Source organism: Gavia stellata, chromosome 24 (assembly GCF_030936135.1).
Source record: "Gavia stellata isolate bGavSte3 chromosome 24, bGavSte3.hap2, whole genome shotgun sequence".
In the NCBI taxonomy this organism is placed as follows: Eukaryota; Metazoa; Chordata; class Aves; order Gaviiformes; family Gaviidae; genus Gavia; species Gavia stellata.
The window spans coordinates 10,806,253-10,825,242 of NC_082617.1; the positions used below are offsets into that span (position 1 = coordinate 10,806,253).

General features: G+C 42.6%; 1 protein-coding gene across 2 annotated transcripts; it reads left to right on the forward strand.

The window, feature by feature from the left end:
• The first annotated feature begins 59 nt into the window (after positions 1–59).
• On the forward strand, positions 60–18,550 carry UBAC1 (UBA domain containing 1). 2 transcript variants are annotated; one of them, XM_059828888.1, is made up of 10 exons: positions 60–197; positions 6,228–6,348; positions 8,410–8,483; positions 9,757–9,864; positions 10,920–11,037; positions 11,748–11,856; positions 13,269–13,500; positions 14,620–14,706; positions 15,617–15,755; positions 18,339–18,550. In XM_059828888.1, exons 1-10 carry the CDS (start codon positions 60–62, stop codon positions 18,452–18,454), a joined length of 1,242 nt encoding a protein of 413 aa, XP_059684871.1. In that variant the 3' UTR covers positions 18,455–18,550. The 2 variants fall into 2 exon arrangements, with proteins under 2 accessions (XP_059684871.1, XP_059684872.1); XM_059828889.1 differs by having other exon boundaries at positions 10,935–11,037.
• The last annotated feature ends 440 nt before the right edge of the window (positions 18,551–18,990 follow it).

The window sequence follows — 18,990 nt, forward strand, 5'->3', positions numbered from 1 at the left end:
CCTGGTGAGGCGTCGCCGGGGCAGAGCGGGGGCCGGGAGCGGCGGCGGGGCCGGGGGCGATGTTCGTGCAGGAGGAGAAGATCTTCGCGGGGAAGGTGCTGAGGCTCCATGTGTGCACCATGGAGGGCGCCGAGTGGCTGGAGGAGGTCCCCGAGGACACGACGGTGGAGAAGCTGAAGGAGCGATGCCTGAAGCACGTAAGGAGGGCTGTCCCGTCCCGTCCCCCGGGGCTGCGGGCTCCCGGGGCTGCCCTCTGCCCCCGGGAAGCCCTCGGGTGTGTTGGGTGGTGCGGTGGGCTGGGAGGGAGCGGCGAGCCCGGGGCGGGTGTGGGGCACAGATAGCGCCGAAATCTCTGCGCTTTCTGCGGTGTGAGGCGTGTTCCGGGCTGGGCCTGGAAATCGGGGGGCGGGGGGGGGGGCAGGCAAGGCCCCGTGTGAAGAGAACAGATTTTTTTCAACACCCTCTAAACGTCTTCCTTAAGAAAGAAAAGTAGCTCCATTGAACAAGTGTTTCTGTGTTCTGGTTTCCTGGTTTGCCGTGTCTGCCACCCCCCCCCGACTTCTGTGAAACTGTTCCGCATAGAAAGAAAATGCCCGTTTCGAGAGTGGTGTGTGTTGGAAAAGGAGGATTTGGGGGGAAATTACTTTGCAACCTTTAGTTACAGAATTTGGCGTGTGTTTTGTGGTAGCGTTAGAGATCACCAGCTCTCGCGTGCACTTTATGAACTGGTCACCATGCGTTGTGAGAGACTGGTGAACTGGCTTCTGACGATTTCCCCGCAGAAATTACAGCCTGGTTTGTTTCTTGTTTATATTTAAGAACAGACAAGGAAAGCGGTAACCCTGGAGGAGAACTTGCGTTTTTTGAAAAAGTCTTAGTGCAGCCTTACCCTGTGTTGGCACAGTAGCTAGTGGGATATTCAGTGGGGAGATAATTGCCTTGTCTACTGCTCTCCCTGTGCGCTAAGCAGTAAGGTCTTAGTGGACGCCTCCAAAGGGTAAATTACTAATCACTGTCTGGAAGAGAAAACCTGTAAAAACACACAGGCACAGTCTGTAGAAGCTGAGCTGGAACACATGGGCTCTTTGTACTCACATGCTCAATTACCACTAGTGTGTTTGTGGGTGTTAAATGTTAAAACCAGCGGTTTCAAAACTATTGGACTGAATTTTGAAGATCTGCCACGACAGTGTTTTACATTAAAGCAAAAACATGACTGATGACAACAGCGTGTAAGGTTGTGACCCATGATCAGGGCTGTCCTAAAGTCTGTCGGTCTGGAACCAACACAACATGGTCTGGCAGCTTAAGTCATAACCTGCTAAATTTCTTGCTGAGAGACTTGTAACTTTTGTGTGCCAAAAGCAAGAGCCTCTACTTCCATCTCTGGGAGCACCATTTACTAAACCACATTTCATAGTGTTTCTTTGTCTTCAAAGTCTTGCAAAGACTTTTTTTTCATAAAACACACTTGCAATAGGAGAATGTACCTGTAACATGTAATTACTTAGCCCCCGTTTGAAGAGTAAAAGGTTTTATTTTCTCAATGAGCACGCTGTGAAGTAAGGGTGGCTGACAGCCCAGGTGCCCTCTGCCTCGGGCCCAGAGTTGTTTGCTTTCAACTGGAACCCCTGGAAACTCCAGGTCACAGCACACGCTGTTTTTTCTTGTCCCGTAGTCTTTGGAAGTGCTTTTTGACTTGGGGATGAGAAGGGTTGCATTTGGGTCTGCTTCGTCTGAGGTAGGTGTGATCCTTTTTGAGGGAAAATGGGGGTGCCTTGCTGAAAGCAGCGGTGTGCAGGGCTCCCCACATTGTTACATTCCTGGAAGAAATCTAGTGCTCCCCTCTTGTCCCCCTTCAGCGCAGCTGAGTAATTAAGCAGCAGAGTGGTGCAAAGACTGCTAAAACAGGGTGGGGTAATGATTACATGCATATGTGGAGAGCTGAAAGGCCTTTAATTATCAGGAAGCTTAATTGAATAGATGCTTGTGTTGCAGTGCAAGTCAGGGCAGAATACAATTGATAACTTGGCATGATGTTTGATTTCATTCTCTCTGCTGCTTTGTGCTAATGGTATGGATTTGCATAACCATTATGGATGATATATAGTTTTATGGAGGGGAAAAATAGAAATGGAAAAATCATGACTCTTGATCATGGGTATGTTGCAATGAATCTTGATAGCACCTTGAGATAATTTATGCAGCCATCTCTTGTAAGATGCTGATTATTATATTCCCTAAAGTCTTTGAAATCATTCTTTCAGGAAGCAGAGGAAGATAATATTTTTAAGAGATTTGAACTAGGAAGGTGGCCACTTCTCCCTCCATAACATTCAGTGCTTACTGATCTCTGAAGTGTCCCTCTTGATGTCTTTTTTTTCTTGAATTTTATAGGGTTTTTTGTTACAGATAAAGCAAAAAACCCCAAACCTCCCACTACTTTTATCTCTTGACCTGTGACAATTTAGTGGTGTCTGTTGTTAAACTGCTGCCTTCAGTAATGCTGTCTATGTAGCCTGTGAACAAATACCTCATACTAAGTTGTTTCCCTTCCTAGTCATTTTTTTAACTCAAGTTTCACCACCAAAGGGTTCTCTTGGAACAGTCACTTGTCCCTGTGCAAGGCCCCACCACCTCAGTGGGAGCACAGCTGGCAGGAGCAGGCCCTGAGCTCTCCAGGGGTTTCCTTAAAAAGCAACTGTTTATTTCAGAACCAGAATTGAGAAGGGTCAGCTTAACCACAGAAACTCAAGCTTATACTTAAATATCTTTATGATCCCTAATTCCTGTGCCCAGCATTGACAGTCCAAGCACAGCACTGCATTGGCCAGCGGTGCTGTAGACGGTCCTGATTCTGATACTCTCATCGCAAGAGAGTGATTGCTTCTTGCTGAGGCTGAGCAGCGGTTCTGCAATACTGATGTCAATTGTAGTCATGCGCTCAGGATGCAAAAATGTGGGCTGTATGTGTACGTAAGTTCTACCTGTAATGTTCCTGGCAGCATGGGGCAAACTTTTAATGCTTCTGTTCCCCTTTTTCTTAAGCCGTGTCAGTGATACTCACCTGGGTTTTAAGGTATGATAAGGAGTATCTGTGGAACAGAGATGCAAGGTGCTAGTTCTCAGAGTACAGAGATAAGGTAAGTTCATGCCCCTGGGCATGTTTTGGATACTTTGTGAGGGATGCAGGTGGTTTAAGCCACCCAAGCTTAGTAGTAGGGAGTGTCAGCACTATTTTCAAATATTTGTGCTAATAAAAGCAAACAAAAAATGCTTTTTCTTATTTTAAAAACAAACAGAAAGCCTTGTGGTTTATCAGGATTCCAGGCTCTGCAAATAGCATTTGGCATCACCAGGGCTTACAATTTCAGCAATTGCTCAGGCACCTGTGAACAAAGGTTTCTCACCTGCCTGGCAAAGCAGCCTGCTGTAAACTCCAGTGCTAAAAAGAAATGCAAATATTTATGCTGGAAGCAAAATGATGAAACAGCAGATCCCCTCCTTATAATCCTTTTGTACAAAAAGATGCAAGAAAGCTCATCTTCCCCAGCATGCTGCACCTCGTGATTGCCAGGGGAGCAATACGCCTTAGCCCCAGCCGTGCCCCGGGGCAGCAAGGTGCACCCTGATTTCTTGGCTTCCTTTCACTTGTGTGGCTGATGCTTCCTCTGCACTGTGCAGGGAATTCCTCTCCCCCTCACTGCTCTTCCTGTGCACTACCAGTGCTCTTCTCTGGGCAGGAAGATGTTTTCAGTTACACTTTAAAGCATTTTATTTAATACAAAAATACTGTGTTTTGGCAGATATGGGTCTCACGAAGCAAGATTCTGTGGTGAGATCTGACATTTAGTGGTGGTAGTTCCTGGTGGGCTGCTGAGAGCTAGGAGAGGTGTTACCTGTTAAGATGGCCTTTATATTTCCAGAGCATGTTAAAACGTTAAGCTAAGTATTTCACTGAGCGTTCTCTTTAATATATGTACCGTCTGTATATGTCTTATTGTCCTATGTAGTTGTTAACAAAGTGGTTAGAGGAGCAGGAAGTAAGAATAGGTGTTCACAGGACTTTTCTTTTAAAACAGCAACTTTCATTTTTTCACTTACACTTTCACCTTATTAGTAAGTATTGTGATTGCACATGCATGCATACTGCCCCTTCATATGTGCTAGGGAAAAAAATGGATAATAGGTCCATGTCATGCCCCATCCCACCCCTCCATACATACGCCTCCCAGCTCCCATTTTCAAGTTCTTCCTTTTGGGGTCTGATTCTCAGGATCTGGAACAGTAATATTTTGAGCTTGTTCGGAGAGGAGATGTTCCACTGATGTACTCTCACACATTTTGGGTAACTTAATCAGATCAATTACAGGAGGTACTCCCAGCTGCTTCTAGGCTTTAATGCGTTCTTTGGCTTTTGTTCAATAGTTAATATGCTGAAGGATTAGTAAGAAGCTACTGTTATACAAAGCAGGAATCAAATGTTCTCGCCTCAGTCTTATTGAGGCATCAGAAGTTCGGATGAGGAACTGAAGATCCATGTTGAAAACAAGGGCATTATGTTTGGAAAAAGAGCAAGTAGCTGAGTTTTCCATCAGTTGCAGTCACAATAGAAAAGGTGATGATGGACTAAAAGGGTTCCTCTGAAGGAGGCTGGTGATACATGTTATGAAGAACAGGACTAAATGCTACGTCAAAGTGAAGCACTGATTTCATTGGGGTTTCTGGAAATGGCTCTGTTACATGAAGCGTGAACGCGGTCTTCTGCAGACATGGTAAAAGCGGCTTGGCAGAAACATCTATTGAAAGAAGCGTCATTAAAAGCTGTTTTCTGTGAGCAGAGCAGGTGAGGTCAGTATTTAGTGTCCTATCTTGTGGTGAGAACAGAAGCATCCATTTTGTGGGTTTGGTAGGTTGTTATTTTTAATTTTGCCTTTCTGGAATTGCAACCGCTGTGCTTTCTTTTTCCACTCAAACAAATTAGAAGCCTCTAGATGCACTGATGTAATGTTCTTGAAATCTGTCGCTGTGGATCTGGGAGTCGCTCTGGTGTGAAGATGAGTCAGTCCAAGGCCTGTGTGTGCGCACACTCTTTTTTCAGGATTTGAACTTGATTTCCTAGTGAATGAATGGACATACAATTTAGAATGATAATAAGGAATCAAGCACAACATTCATATATGAAAAAAATCTACTGTATGCTGATTATTTATGATTGGGAAGAAAAGTTGTAAATGTAACTTTTGTTCAGCATGAAGCCAGGTTAGGGCTCTGGCAGCCAAGTCTGTTGATTTCAGCTTGAAACAAGGTGCAGTAACTGCTGTCTTGTTCCCAGTTTAAGGTCAAGTATACTAAAATCAGTGCTGGCAGTTGCTTGTTTAGTGTGACTGTGTGTAAATAATTATTAGATGAAGCTGAGAGTCTCTCCTCTATTTTGACACTAGTTACAAATGAGGAACATACTGCATTATTGTAGCCTTCCGTTCTGTAAAAACACTGGATGCTCTTTGCAGATTTGTATTCTTAGTTCATCGTAATTGCTACCCCCAGACTTCTCACAAAGGGTGAGTGACCTTAGCGATCTGTTGCAGCATTTACGTAGCTGTGGGTCCTCGAGCATCTTTGCTTTGCTCCAAATCTCCGTAGGCCTGACTATAGGACCAAGTACTCAGAATTAAGGGTGATAGAGATGTACTGTACTGCAAAAATATAAATCCACTCACAGAGGCTGGTGCCCTTGAAGGGCTCATTTGGGGCAACTGGGCTGTAATGTTAGGTCTTTGAAAGTGGCTATTTAAAGAAGGTTTTTTAGAGCACCATAATCAGTTGGAACTTAAATCACAGAATCGTAGAATAGCTGAAGTTGGAAGAGACTCATAAGGATCATCGAGTCCAGCTCTCTGATGTAGCTATTAATTTAACAGCATCAAGGAAGGAATGCTAGAATCCTTCCTTTTGTTGATTATTCTTCCCAGCCAAAAGCTTGGGTATGCAGGTAGAAACCTACCACAGTGAGTATTGTTACAGCACAATTCAAGCTACAGTTTCTTTAATAAAATACATTCTGTGCACTGGCCTCTAGCATATTACACTGTTGCTTAAGCTATTAAGAAGCTAGTAAATGATGGCACAGTTTGTATTTGGAGAATCTTAAGTGCAAAGTGCAGTGATTCATGCAGTAGGCTTATTTCTCTCTTCTGATCTTCAATATTAATTATTTTCTGCAGTGTGTACCTGGGAGCTTGGAGGATCCAAAAACTGTGACGCATCACAAGTTGATACATGCTACTTCTGAGAAGGTGCTGACAGACACAAAAACAGTGTTGGAGGAAAACATTCAAGATAGAGGTAAGATTGTCTGTTTTTTAATCCTATCGGCCTGGAAACATGAGATTGTGTTTAATTATTTGGCAAGTTCCAAACAGTAACCTTTTTTTAATATCTCATCTCTGTTTTGACATAGGAAGCTAATAAGGTGGCAAAAGGAAGAGGAAAAAATTTTTTTTTTTTCCCAGAGAAAGAAGCACCTTGAGCAGTTTCTTTTTCTTCACTCTTCCTTTTAAGAGTTGAAAAGGAATTAGGAGTGTTCATTAAGTGAAGCCTATTATTTTTATCTCCTTTTAAAGGAATTTTTTTAAACCTCCGGGGCAGCATTTGTCCTTCAGAATGATTCAAAAATAGTTATCACGTCTGAGTATTCCAAGACAACCCAATGCTTTTGGGGGTTTTTCTGAGGTCTCCAGGTCAAGCAGAAGGATGGTTGCTGAAGTATATCTGAGTGTCTGTGGTTTAGATCTCGTTCTGTCCTCTACAGACATAGGTCAGAATTCATCACACTATAGTATCACTGACTATAGTAGAGCGTGTGAGGGGTGTGTTTGCTCCTGAACTTTAAAGGTGTAAAGGATTAATGTGAAACAACAGAAGATCTAACAATGAGAGCTGGAGTCAGTTTTTAGCATAAGCTAATGGCCTCTTCTGGAGACAAAGGGCAGTGGTGCAGAAAGTGAGAGAAGCAGGACTGCTGTAGACTGAAATATTGTCTGAACCAGAAACTCAGCAGGAGTAGAGTGCCTGGGCTTTTGCCTGAGTTCATGCAGGCTGGAGAACTGCTGCCGTGAACACGAGCAGTTTGGTCTCTCTTCCAAGGCAGTGTCACCTATCACCTTTAGAGCTGACCAGGAGCTGAGAAGTGCCATCTTAGGCAAAGGCGAGGGACAGCATTTTTGCTGATTGGTGGTGTATTATTTCTGGGCGAGGCGCTGGCTCCTACAGAGTTTTGAATTGCAGTTTGCAGCAGCTAAGCAGTATTAACTGTGTAGTCATAGTAAGCTGTCACGCGAATGCCTCTTCGCTCCTTTTCCCTCTGCAATGTGCTCTACCTTTCATGTGCCTTACTTGTCAGGGAGACAAGATCGCAGCCAACAGCTGATTGCCACCGGCCAACTGCACAGGGCAGCCAAGAGTCAGCACGTGGATCCTTTCGTGTTCTGATCAGCTGGACAAATGAGGATTAACAGCCTTCACCAGCTGTTGCTTTTGGCTCTTACGTGCTGAGCCAGGCCAAGGAAACTTGTTGTGCAAAGCATGCTTTGTTTGCTTTTTACCTGCTTAATACAACGGACTGAAAACTGCATGTTGGGCCATATCTGGCTGAAGGGCTGCAGGTGCTGCACAGGCCCGTTTTGGGCTCTAAGCAGTGTGTCTGCGTCTTTCCACCCTTAGAATGTATGTGGTAGTAATTGAGGTGCTAGAAACTTGTAAAGCATCACGTGATCCCTAGAAAACCTTGTAAGGGGAAAGTATTAGTCTTAAAAGCCCGAAGCAAGCTCATGCCAGGTGATGTGGGATATCTGAGACTGAAGATTTGTTTGCCCTGGTGAGCTACCAGTGATGCATTCCTGCTGTAGACAGTGAATGCTCTGCTGCCGTTCACGCACAAAGGTGAGCTTCAGCCTGATACTGGAAGTTCTTGTTGAAGCTTGGTGCTTGCCTTGCTGCAGTTGGAAGGGTCAAGCTTAGACCAAAAACCATCTGTGGCCTGTCTCTACTGCTTGCTTCTCAGTGGAAGCACTGAAAGTGCTGATCCTTTCTTATTATCGTGAGCCAATTGCTGCACTATTAATGTACAAGACAACTGGAGCCTGTAATACCCTTTCTTTAATGGTGGTGTGTGAGGAGAAGAAACAGTCAAAGCGTAACTAATAATGGACCATGTTTTGAATTCACTGTGCACTAAGGAATTGCAGACACTGAAGGGGAGTGTGTAAACCCATGCAGGTTTTTAAAGTGTGAAAGAGTGGAATTAATACAAAATTCATCTCCAGGAAAAATTGAATTTGTGAAGTATCTTACAAGGACTGTTTTCATGTTACTTTCTAATGTACTTAAGTATCGTTCTCTTTCTAGATGTCTTGCTTTTGATAAAGAAGCGTGCGCCACCTCCACTTCCCAAAATGGCAGAAGTGTCAGCAGAGGAGAAAGTGAGTTTGAAAGACTTCTCGACTTGGCCGTTTTGATTAACTGCTTTATTAATGATATGCAGAAGGATTACTGTGGTATACTCTTCTTGCTTGTAGAGGCAAATGCTGTCAGTTAAATTCTAGGGAAATTACTTCATATTTCTTCCAAACTTTGAGGAAGCTGATTTTACATTTTTAACTTTGATTGTGAGAACATTTGCCTTGGAATAAGGCATGCAGATACACTGTGGAAGTGGTATAGATGTGATCTTTGAATAAATGCCTAATAACTATGTAAGTATAGTTCAGCAAGTGCCTTGCTTTGTCTCTGAAAACCCAATAGAAATATGTTGACTTGCTGTCAGGCTGTCTTCTATCTTTAGCTATGCGTGGCTTGTCACCCTCTAACCAGATCCTGAGAGCTGAAGCGTTGGCCCCTTGCTACTCTACTTTTTATTTTATCTTATTGGAATGTAATTGTTACTGAGGGTCAGCGATGCCCAGGATGGTGCTTATGCACGAGTGGTACTGCAGTTGATGTTATGGCGTAAATGCTTTGAGCAATGCTTGAGCTTGACCTTGTGAATTCCTAGGTCTCTCTACTTCGTCCTTGCACAGCTTTGTTTCTTCTTGCTTCCTATATGTCTCTGTATCCCTTCCTGTAGGTATTGGTGTATGTCTCTCTCTTCAGTATGGTCTTGCTGTGCAGTATGTCACTGTAAGAGCATAAGTTACAAGACTGGGAAATATTTATAGTTTGTACCCTGCTATGTTTTGTCCTGGACTAGAAGCATGTACTGAAAGTCCAAGGCACCATATATCTCTGCATGATACTTGCAAGCAGCGAAGCACTTCCAGCGTTAAGCAGTTAAGTGTTAGTCTGTGCACAGTATGGGTACATCTCTCGACAAACCATGGGTTTGAAGGGAGTGTGCTATGCATAGACCACGTGGAGCAGAATATGGTCCTGGGCCCTGAGGCCTCCGAGTTCTCTCTGTGTTTGATACATCACTTTCCCTCTTTATGCTGGAATTTCCCTGTGTGTTTAGATAACAGGAATAGGTATAAGGACTGAAAGTGGGGCAACCCAACTGGTCCAGTTTTGCTCTATAATTGCAAAATTATACTGGTGCTGTTAATCCATTGTATTGCTAGACTGCTGTTCCTCTTAGTTGCAAGTTACAGAGCACTGCTTGATGCCTTGGTGAAGAATATGAACTGCTCTCTGCTGTGCTGTGTTCTCTGTTCTGTGGATAATGGCTTATGAAACCTGATCATGTTTCCTGTCCTTCAGAGGAAACAAGAGCAGAAAGCTCCTGATAAGGATGCTATTCTCAAAGCAACTGCAAATCTGCCCTCTCGCAACGTAGATCGCACTGTGGCCCATCACAACATGAGAGATGTAAGTATTAGACTTGACTTTAAGTCGCACACTAACATCCAGATAGGCTTTTATCTTGTATAACCTTTTCTCTTACATATGAATGTGATTCTCTTTTCTCTGTAGTAGAAATTCAGATGTATATTAAAGTAGATAGCGTAACATTTAGACACAGGTCATACTATTTAGTGATAATAAAACACTGTTCTAAATTATGATTTTAAATGGTTTATTTGTTTCCGGGAAGGCCTCAGTAAACATATTCAAGACCTGGCAAATGTGAAGTTAGGGTTTTTTTATTTCTTTAGTCTGAAATAGTTCAGGTGTTCGCAGTGGATTTTTTCTCTTCCACAGTTTTGAAAAAGGGAACTTAAGCATAATTTTTGACTTCAGTAACTGAATGCTGATAGTCTGTAATGCTTCTAACACTGTCTTCAGCAGTGTGGGGACTACTGCTACCTTTCTGTACCAGCAGGGGTATGAAGCAGCGAATCTGCCTACATATTGCATGCTGCCAGGGTGCCCTAGTAACCTAAAGGGGACAATTGGTATTTAAGCTGTTTAATGGCCAGCATGACCTACTGAGCGTGGCATATTTAAAACAAATGTCTAACTGAAAGGAATTTGTGATGCTTCAGTTTAGAAACTAGCTTTGATCTATGTTGTTCAAATTTAGATTACTAGAAAGCAAATGGTAGACCAGGAGGGCTCATTGCTTCACAGAAAGCAAGTAGCACTGGTACAGAGCTATTGTGACTGTCTTAACGACACTTCTGCAAGGTGGGAGTCAGTGTTTCTGTGAAGCAATGAGTTTTCTTGAACATTGTACATCTTGCGGTGGTACTGGGCAGCAAGCTGTGGTAGAAATAAAAGGACCTTTCTGCCCAGTAGCTTTTACTTACATGTAGCACTTCACAGGAAAGGCCCAGTGCTTCTTGAGAGACTAAAGAATGAAAATAAAGCCCTAGTAAAGCAACCTTCTGTACAGGGGGCCAGACTACTGCTGAGATACTAACAATAGATGTATATTAAGATTTAATGATGTCTGGTAACTTCCTGTCTAAATGTTTTGACAGTTTCCTTTCTTGCAGTTCCAGACAGAGCTCCGGAAGATCTTAGTGTCTCTCATAGAAGTTGCACAGAAATTGCTAGCACTGAACCCAGATGCAGTTGAACTGTTTAAGAAGGCAAATGGTATGAACATATCTTTGTAGTTACTAGTTCAATCCTGGGAACTTCTTTGCCTCCATAGCAGAAGAGTGGGCTTGCAGAGTGAAGTCCAGACCTTAATGTAATAGCAAAGCTGCTACAAACTTTGTGGCAAAGACTTCACCTTGGGGGTATAGGGTGTATAAAACTTGCAAATTTGTAAGGTCCACTTGGGATGGATGAGAAGTTCCATTTAAAAATAAAATCATTAGTAGTGAGAAATGGGAAAACTTCACAAGGTGCGGTTTAGGGATGGTGAAGAATAGTTGAAAATGCCCAAGGAGGTAGTAAAATGAGGAGAAAGTGTAGCTGTCGATTCAGTTTGTGGAAAATGCTTGCCCTTGATCCGCTACGACTGGATGCAATTACTTTCTAGATAATTGATAAATAGATCTTCAGTGAATCTCCTATATACTTACCTATGTGGACATACCATGGTAATTTGAGAGTTTGCTGTCTTTCATTTGAGATCTTGAACACATCTGGACAAAGTCTTTGTCCTGGAAGAATCTATCTGAGCCTGACCAAGCTGAGTGCAGCAAATTAAATGATGAGGTAGCAAATTCGGGGCAGAAACAAAAACAGGGATGGAAGAGAAAAATGGGGTTTGAACTTAACACATGCCATTCCGTTGAGAAAGGGTTTTATTTTAGCTTGAAGTCAATGTGAACATTGTTTTGTTTGTGTATGTGTAGCCATGCTGGATGAGGATGAGGAAGACAGAGTGGATGAGATAGCACTACGACAGCTTACAGAAATGGGGTTTCCAGAAAGCAGAGCTGTCAAAGCCCTTCGATTAAATCAGTAAGTGTACTCAGCACACTGCCTGTAAATTACTTGATATGGTTAAAAAAAATTTGCTTTTTTCTGAAGTCTCCTTATGTGGGTCACCTAAAACTAGGTTGGAAAAAGCATTAACTCAAAGAACAGTGCTGCCTCAGGCAGCATGCACGTGCAGGTGGCACAGGGAAGGGGAAACAGTGCTGTACTTGCTCTGGAAAGAATAGCTGGTCTGCAGTTCACAAGACTGCCAGGCTGGTACTATTTCCAAGTTTTAAACTTGCATTTTCTTCTGCTTTAGAATTCAGATTTTACAGAGAAAAAATCCAGCCTAGCCCATCCACATTGGTCTTTCAGCTGTAGAAAAACACTTTGTGCTGATCTTTACAATATTCTTGGAATTTTTTTAGAAGTCCAGATACCTCCTATTTTCCTACAGTTGCTAATGTAGTTCTTCTCGTGCCCTAAGAAGGATCAGCTGTGCTGCCTCACTCCTGAGAGGGGTTTGTTAGGCTGTTCTCGAAAATTTCTAATGGTAGAGAACCCACAATCTATTCCAGTCACTCTTTTCCAGTATCTCTCACTTTGGGCTTAGAAAGACTTTCTCCCCCGGTGTCCTCCATCTTTCATGTTGTAATTGAAAAGCCAAATAGGCAAAGGCTTTCCTCTCCTTTCTATGAACATGTAATGATTCCCATGTTCAGTTGCCCTATCATTATCTTTCCTTCCCCTGTATTCATTGGGAAGAGATGCGTTGGGGTGCTCTCGAGACCCCTTAGCTTGAGCACTTGCAGCAGATAGCCAGTGACCGTGTTATGATCATGGTGTTCTGTTCCCTTGGGCTGGCCTCTCCTTTGAGGGATCACAGATTTCTTCTGAAGTCAGAGTAGTACGTGTCCAAGTGCAATTGCCTGTGTTGAATTTTGCTCTTGCTCAAGGTGTATGGTGCACATGTAATGTTTTTCACCCTCTTTCTTTCTTGTGTTGTTAATGGCATTCCTTGATCACTGGATGGATGTTTGAGAGCTCCTTAAGAAGTAACAAAGCAACTTGCATCTGAGATGTGGTTCCATGTAAATTTGGAACATGCTTTGCAGTTTTGTCAAGAGTTGCAAATAGTCAGTGTTTGTCTGTTGTGAAATAAAGCAGATGATGGGGAGAATAAGGTGACTCCATCAGAAATGCCTTTTAAAATCTGGGTTGCAGCTGGCCAAGTTGGGCTTCATTCCTCTGGCTTTGGAGAAGATTGTGGTGCCCTGAATGCACAGAGAATTAAGGTGCTCTGAGATTTGCTCCAAAACTTTATTTATGACTTTTCAGATACTAATTAACTGCAAGTCAGTATACCACAGGAATAAATGCAAAGGCAAATGTGCGTGGAACACTGCTGTGCATCTGGAGTGTTTCTCATCCTTGTGTTTTAATTTGCTTTTCAGTATGTCAGTGACACAGGCCATGGAGTGGTTGATAGAACACGCAGATGACCCTGCAGCGGATGCTCCGCTTCCAGGTCAGACTCCATCAGAAGCCACAGCTGCAGCTGGTGCATCCTCTGCTGAAGCGACTGCGGGTCCTAGTTCGGAAGCGTGTGGGGAAGAGGCCAAGGATGAGCTGACGGAAATATTCAAGAAGATCCGGAGGAAAAGAGAGTTTCGTCCAGACCCACGAGTACGTGCTGTTTATCTCACTGTTTATGTAACTGTTAGGATTGGAAGGGACTGTGTGGGCACCATGTAATTGAAATAAATGCTTAGTTAATAAATGAAATGGGACATCTGGGTAGATGTGTATTATGCTGGCTTGACAGTATTTTAGTGGAAGTCTTTAGGGACTGTTTAAATTCAGGTTGCTGAAAGGGATATTACCTAATTAATGCATCGCTGTCTCAGATAACAGTATCTGAATAACTGACACTGTTACTTCTGCACCTGCAAATTAGGTTGGTGGGACTGAAATGAGCTGCCAGACTCCGGGCATTGCTTTTTATGACTGCTGTCTGGGAAGGAAGGGTTGCAGGACAGGAGTAGGTCCTTTTGCTGTAGAAAAGGTTAGAAGAGCATTATTGTATTTAGGGGGCAAGGAAGAGTATCACCAGCAGAATTAAGTCTTGCAGCAAATGCAGAAGTTAGCCTTTTTTCAGAACACAGGATTAGCTAAAGTGAAAATATGTGGTGTTATCACGCTGTAAACTCACCAGGAGGTGCTCTTTAGAATCCAACACTGTGCTTCTACAACCAGCTGTTTCTTGTGATTTCTGGCAAAAGCTGCGAATGTATTTGACGACCTAGGTACAATTTCTGAATGATTAAACATTCTTATAACAATATCTAGGTACGCTTGTCTAAATACGTAACGCTCACTAGCAATATAATAATCCAGGAAGTAAAATTAAATTGAGTGAATAGAACTACAAATGAACATGGATCTTGATCTGTCAGTGAGATGTGAACAAAAGCTTTGTGACATGAGAGAAGTTCTAAAATAAGGTGTTTCTGTCCTGCTCTTCTCCTTTCTACCCCAGGTACACTTGCTCTTTGCCTTGCATTCTGTTTTCAGGACTGAGGATAGGAACTACCTTCGCTTTTAAGATTTATTCTTCCATAATAAAGGCACTTTTGATATGGAGTATTTGAAAACTTTGTAGATAAGATTACTTAGTGGTCTACAAATGCAAACAATGGGGTTGTTTACCCCACAAAAATCTCCTGCACAGAAGGTGAAAGGATGTGATTGTTCTCATTTCTGTTTTAAATGTTACATTTATTAAGCTGTGCAAATCTGATACAGGCTGTCATTGCCCTGATGGAGATGGGATTTGATGAAAAAGAAGTGGTCGATGCACTCAGAGTAAACAACAACCAGCAAAATGCAGCCGTGAGTACAATGTCATCTCTGTTCCTTACTGCTATAATAGCCTGCTCAACTGATTCTTTTCGTCATTGAATTGGTTGATGTTTTGATCTATCATAAAGCCCAACTGTTACTGGAGATGAAATGAGCACTATATATTCTGTGCCTCTTTCAAATTAGATACATAACTAGAATACAAAGGGTTTGGACTTCTTAGAGAAACTCAGCATGCATGAGGTTGAGGCTGATCTGGTTGGGATAGCATATGTGGATTTTCAAAAAGCTTTTGAGAAAATCCCTCACCAGACTCTGCAAAAGAGATTATGCTAATGTGAGAAAGCAAAAGGTACTCCCAATAATTAATAACTGGTTAAAGGACAGGAGTAAATGATCAAGCAAGAGATTCCAGCCACGCAGTTTGTAGCTTACCATTCTGCAGCAATGCATTCCAAAGTTTATGGAATCAAAAAATATGAAGGTTTTCAAAGATTGATTAGTCCCCTGCTAGTGGATGATAGGTTAGGGAAAATTATGTGGACACAGCTGACAGCCAAGCACTGGATGCTGGCTACTGTTAGAGAGAGGATATTGGGCTGGACGGTACTTCAGGCTGATGCAGTGTAACCATGTTGATGGGGTTCCTTTGATGCAGTATGTATGTGGGATAACGCACACCTTCCCTGAGCTTTGAAACGTCCAGAGTTGGTATAATTTTATTACCATACCAGGCACTGCTGCTGATCCCATTGAAATAAAGGTGTGGGAGCAACACACAAATGAATAGTAATCTAGTTTGAAAAGAAATGTATAGCTCGGTCTTTAACTGTGAGAGGGAAAAAATATTTTTAACATGCCACATTGTCAAAACTTTTGAGACATTTTCATTCTAATGGAGCCAATCATGAAATCTGTTGTGCCTGGTGATTTCTTTCAGTGTGAATGGCTGCTGGGAGACAGAAAGCCTTCTCCAGAGGACTTAGATAAGGGAATTGACACCAATAGCCCTCTCTTCCAAGCCATCTTAGAAAACCCAGTGGTACAGTTAGGGCTAACCAACCCTAAAACTCTACTAGGTAAGTCCTGCTTGGATTCCTGATATGTATACACTGTCTCTGTAGTTGATAGCAAGTAAGAGTAGAGACCGGGTGATGACAGCACAATTTGTGGGACAGGTGCAGCTCTGTACCCTTTTCCTCACTTTCAGCAGCTGTATTGTTTGTTTGATTCATACTGCAGCTCAGCTAAACCCAGACAGAACTTGGGGCTGTCCCAGAAATTATATAATTCCGAAGGCTGCTGGCTTATACTTGCTGAATTCAGAACTTTAATAGCTGCTGGCTGCAAGGTTTTGTGGATTTAGGAGACCTTTTGTGTGCTCCCTCTGGCCACGAGGGGAAAAATCAGAAATGTCTGTCTAGAACTCTTGATTATTTCACAGAAAAAACAAGGCTGTCTCCCGCAGTACAGCTTACTGTGTGCTGAGGCCTGATCACTGAGTCAGAAGATAACTTGTGGAAGAGTAACCAAACAAGAAGTCTGAGCTAAGGCCTTGCTTATCAAAGTTGAAATAACGTATGTGAAAATACACTTCCCCTTGCTGTGTCTCAGTTCCATGGTAAGGTCTGTGTGCTCGTGGTCAGAAAGGCTGTGAGCACAGCAAGTACCCAGCTGATGAGGCTGACAGTGAAACATAAATCTGATGAATTGGTCTCTCTGATGCTGGAAGATGATACAGAAGAATGACATTGGCTCTGTGATGTATATAAAAAGTTTTGAATATAGTCTTTGGCTTCAAAATTTATTTGAAGACATGCTTTTAAATAAAGGGTGTATGCACACTCTTTCAAGAGAACCTTTAAAAATACTACTTTAAATGTAATTAGGAGAGTTTGCAAGCTTTTAAGTAATTCAAGAGCAGAATCTTTCCCCCCTAATTTCTGAACAAATGGTCTCTTTGTTTCCAACGAGGGTTCCACACTGCAGCTCAGAATATAAATAGAAAATGAAATGCTATTATATACGCTTGTAAAGCTTGGATGAACATCGGGGAATATATTCCTAATGATACATCTGCAAATTGCTTATGTCACAGATTTTAATAATGAATGTTTGCATTTTTAATTAGATACTTACAGAATGTAGATAAATCTTTAGTTTTAAGTTTTTGAGTCTGTGTAAAAGAATACAGTTAAAGTGGTGAAAAGTGAGATCTGTACTTTACTCTGGGCTTTTTTGTAGGCATGCTGCATGACCTTGAGCAAGGTATTAACGATGAGCCTTTCAGAGGTGCTGGGTACTTACAGCTCCCACTAATGTCAGTTGGAGCTTTGTGCACTAACACCCCTGGGAAAATTAAGACACTGACCTTGGTGCCGATCTGCCAGACTCTTAGAACACTGACATTTTGGTGACTTCTGAATAGGTCAGATGTGCAGCTGCTTTTTTTGTCCTGTTCCATAATGACTGCTCCAAATGTCCAGTAGCCCAGCTCAGTGTCTGTCATAAGGCTTATAAATTATGGCCCGCCTGTTCTTCTGCCAAATTTGCAGCTTAGCTCTTGCGGTAGCTGTCTGGTTCCTTCAACATAAGTAGAAGAGTAAAAATTAGCACATTTAAAAACTGAAACAAAACAACAAAGCTTATTGTAAAGACAGCTGTGTACAGAAAGATAAAACTGCTCTTAGATATTTGGATCACTGTCCCTGTTCAGAAATGGAAGCAATTGTTCTGCACAGGCAGCCTTTCCCCTTCTGCCTGTGTCTAGGCAGGTGGAACTGGCTGCCTCCCTGACATCCTCTACTGTCCAAACACCAGGAAGGAGAAAGCACGTGCTGCTCAGAGGGAAGATGCTGCTTCCCTTCTGGCTCCAGGGGCCTCTATGAAAAGATAGAGCGCTGAAATTTGGGAGCTCAAGGGGCTACGCTTGTGCTGGCTCTGCTGCTTATTCCTGGGCAGCCTTTGGCGTACCTGCTTCTTATTTTGCTGGTTTAGTTTTATCTTCTGAGATGTTATGAGAGAGTAGCCATAGGGCAACCAAAGCGCAGCACAGGAAAGCAAAGGTAACAGAGGCAAGGGGGTGACAGTGCTTTCTATGGTTATAGTGTTTCTATGGTCATGGTTAAGTACCAGGGAGGAAAAAGCTATTGGTGCAAGAACTAGCCTTTAAGAAATCCAGGCTGGGATGTGGCAAATCTTTGATCAGAAGAGTGGAGTTGCAGAATAGTCTTCCCATAGGAGTGTTGGTAGCAAATGACTCGGTTCCAAGATGGGCGTTCATAAATGGATGAATAGCATGCCATGTTCCCTGCTACTGCATGTAGACATTTGCTAAGGCTTTAGTTCTTCAAACCCATGTCCTTGAGGTTTTGTGAGATGGACTGTAATCCAGGCTGAGTATTTAATCACACTCTGTCTGCAGTGAATTTAATGCTGAGGAATGGGAAAAGCGTAACAGCCTGTCGCATCCTAGTCTGTGGAGACTTAGGAGTGCAAATGGTAAATGTGTGACGTGTATTCCCACCATTTTTGGGTGATGCTTGCCCACTGCCTTCGAGTTGTAGCTATTTCTAACTCTCCTGTTGTTGAAGCATCCCAAACATGGAAGCCTTTGCTGACTAGAGGACTAATTGAGTGTTGCAATTTCCATCTCTTGGCAGCCTTCGAGGATATGCTTGAAAACCCCTTGAACAGCACTCAGTGGATGAATGATCCAGAAACTGGGCCTGTCATGCTACAGATCTCTCGAATCTTCCAGACGCTGAATCGCACGTAGAGGGAAATGCCAGTCCACTGTGCCACTTCCTACTATCCCTCGCTTCACCTTCTCCTCAATGGGAGGGTGCATGGATTGTTTGGGGAGGGGGGCGGATGGAAGGGGAGGGGGGGAGATCCTGTCTGAATGGGTCTCTCACACGAGAGCTTATGTAGTTATGGCCAACTGAAGTTAATTGCCTTGTGGATTTAGTGTTAGTGGAAGAGGTTTGAAGACTTGTTTATGTTTTCAGGTATTAGGTTTAAAATAAAGTATATCAAAAAATAGGAAAAGGTTTTGTGAAAACAATTAAGAATCTGATTGTTGGAAAGAAACATGATAATGCTTGTTTAAAAAGGCCTGTGACAGTAGTTTTCTAGCCAGTTTTCCTAGCATCTGGCTAGTGTTTACAAAAGGTCACTGACCACTAGTATAGGATGTTAGTCATCTCCATACAGTATTAATTTATGGCAATATCAAATTATAAAATGCTTTTTAAAATTGATTCTTAAATGTTTTTTAAAAGTCCAAATATTGGGAGAGCAAGCACATTTCTA